Raw genomic sequence first — 1,868 nt, 5'->3', positions numbered from 1 at the left:
AAAAATAGCCAGGCATTGTGGTGGGCGCCTGTAGTCCCAGCTACTTGGGAGGCAGAGGCAGGAGACTCGCTTGAGCCCAGGAGTTGGAGTTGCTGTGAGCTGTGATGCCTCGGCACTCTACCCAGGGTGACAACTTGAGGCTCTGTCTCAAAAAAAAAAAGAAAAAGGAATAGGTGGGGGGCGCCAGCCCCATATGCTAGAGGTGGCAGGTTCAAACCCAGCCCCAGCCAAAAACTGCAAAAGAAAAAAAAAAAGGAATAGGTAGAGCAGCGCCTGTGGCTCAGCTGGTAGGGTGCTGGCCCCATATACCAAGGGGGTGGGTTCAGAACCAGCCCCAGCCAAACTGCAACAAAAAAATAGCCGGGCGTTGTGGCAGGCACCTCCCAGTTACTTGGGAGGCTAAGGCAAGAGAACTGCCTAAGCCCAGGAGTTGGAGGTTGCTGTGAGCTGTGTGAGGCCTCGGCCCTCTACCAAGGGCGATAAAGTAAGACTCTGTCTCTTAAAAGAAAAAAAAATGGAATAGGTAATTCATATCTCCATCTCTTCCAAAGGTAAAAGACTTTTCTTCTTTTTTCTGATTTTCTATCTCTTACCCAGAGTACCTACAAGTATGGTTTTCTAAAATACATAGTTTTTTCTAAAGAACCCAATTTCTTGTGTCCTTCGTCCAGTGTCTTAGGATTTGACCCTTAATCTACTGGTATTAGCTAAGTTTCAAGCAAACATGACTTATCACTGTTCAAATTTTCAAATTAAATGACTCACCATATAGCACTATGAGACTTTCTCTAAGGTTTCCAAAATAATCACCTTTAGTAAGAAAATGGCCAAAGCCCTCTGCCACCTCAACGTCCCTGTCACTGTGGTGCTGGATGCTGCTGTTGGGTAAGTGCCCATCTTCCCCAAGTCACCTTTCCTTGCCCACCCAAGGTTGGCTCCCAGCGGGGTTTTCACATTGGCAGTTTGAATTCCATTCATAAAACTGCACTGGGTAGCATCCCACCTCTTAATTAATAGCTGCACTAAGTCAGCAAGCTCATTATAAGATCTTGATAGTGTACACACAAAAGACAGAGTTGTAGGATAGGATGTTGGGGAGAGTAGGAGTTTGTATCCTTAGTTTCATGGATCTAAGTGTTTGTACATTTTAAGAGCAAGATACCAAGGTGCAATATACCCTGATCAGCACTTAGAGTAATCAGTGCTTTCTCTTCATTTGAAGACCTGAGCTGTCCTCGGTGCCACACTGAGATGCTTTGTCTCACCCAGGCAACTTCTAAAAACCAAGGTCACATGTTCCCGGGATTGTCAATGTATTTTTCACAAGAGAAAACAGGAGTAATAATCTCTTGGGAAGAAAACATGATGAAGTAAAATTAGGGATGTGTTCAAGAATAAGCATTTTAAAGAAATCTGCTCATTTTACAAAGTAAACTGCCCTTCACCCTACTAAAAAGATTGCCTAACATTTTGTTCCAACCTCAGATCTCATCAGCTTTTAAAATTTTCATGTTTTTAATATTGAAGTAGAACAGAAACTCCACAATACCACACTAGTAAAGATGAGTACTGTATCATGAAATTCTTGCCTCAATTACACACTTAGGCTGGCTGGGCGAGGTAGCTCATGCCTGTAATCCTAGCACAAGGCGGGTAAACCGCCTGAGCTCAGGAGTTTGAGACCAGCTTGAGCAAGAGTGAGACTCCATCTCTACTAAAAATGCAAAAACTAGCTGGGCATTGTGGCAGGAACCTGTAGTCCCAGCTACTTGGGAGGCTGAGGCAGGAGGATCACTTAAAACCAAGGGTTTAAGAATGCTGTGAGCTGGCTCCGCGCCTGTGGCTCAAGCGGCTAAGGCACCAGCCAC

At 44.8% G+C, this 1,868-nt stretch overlaps 1 protein-coding gene across 2 annotated transcripts in view; it reads left to right on the top strand.

Moving 5' to 3' along the window:
* EIF2B1 (eukaryotic translation initiation factor 2B subunit alpha) overlaps positions 1 to 1,868 on the top strand; it is a 14,219-nt gene that overhangs the window by 6,890 nt on the left and 5,461 nt on the right. For both annotated transcript variants that reach the window (XM_023516835.1, XM_023516836.1), the window contains exon 6: positions 817 to 885. In XM_023516835.1, coding sequence (XP_023372603.1) covers positions 817 to 885 — 69 coding nt within the window. The remainder of the gene's footprint in view (positions 1 to 816; positions 886 to 1,868) is intronic.

Source organism: Otolemur garnettii, unplaced genomic scaffold (assembly GCF_000181295.1).
Source record: "Otolemur garnettii isolate 467f Iridium unplaced genomic scaffold, OtoGar3 scaffold00099, whole genome shotgun sequence".
In the NCBI taxonomy this organism is placed as follows: domain Eukaryota; kingdom Metazoa; phylum Chordata; class Mammalia; order Primates; family Galagidae; genus Otolemur; species Otolemur garnettii.
This window is presented reverse-complemented; position numbering and strand designations above follow the sequence as displayed.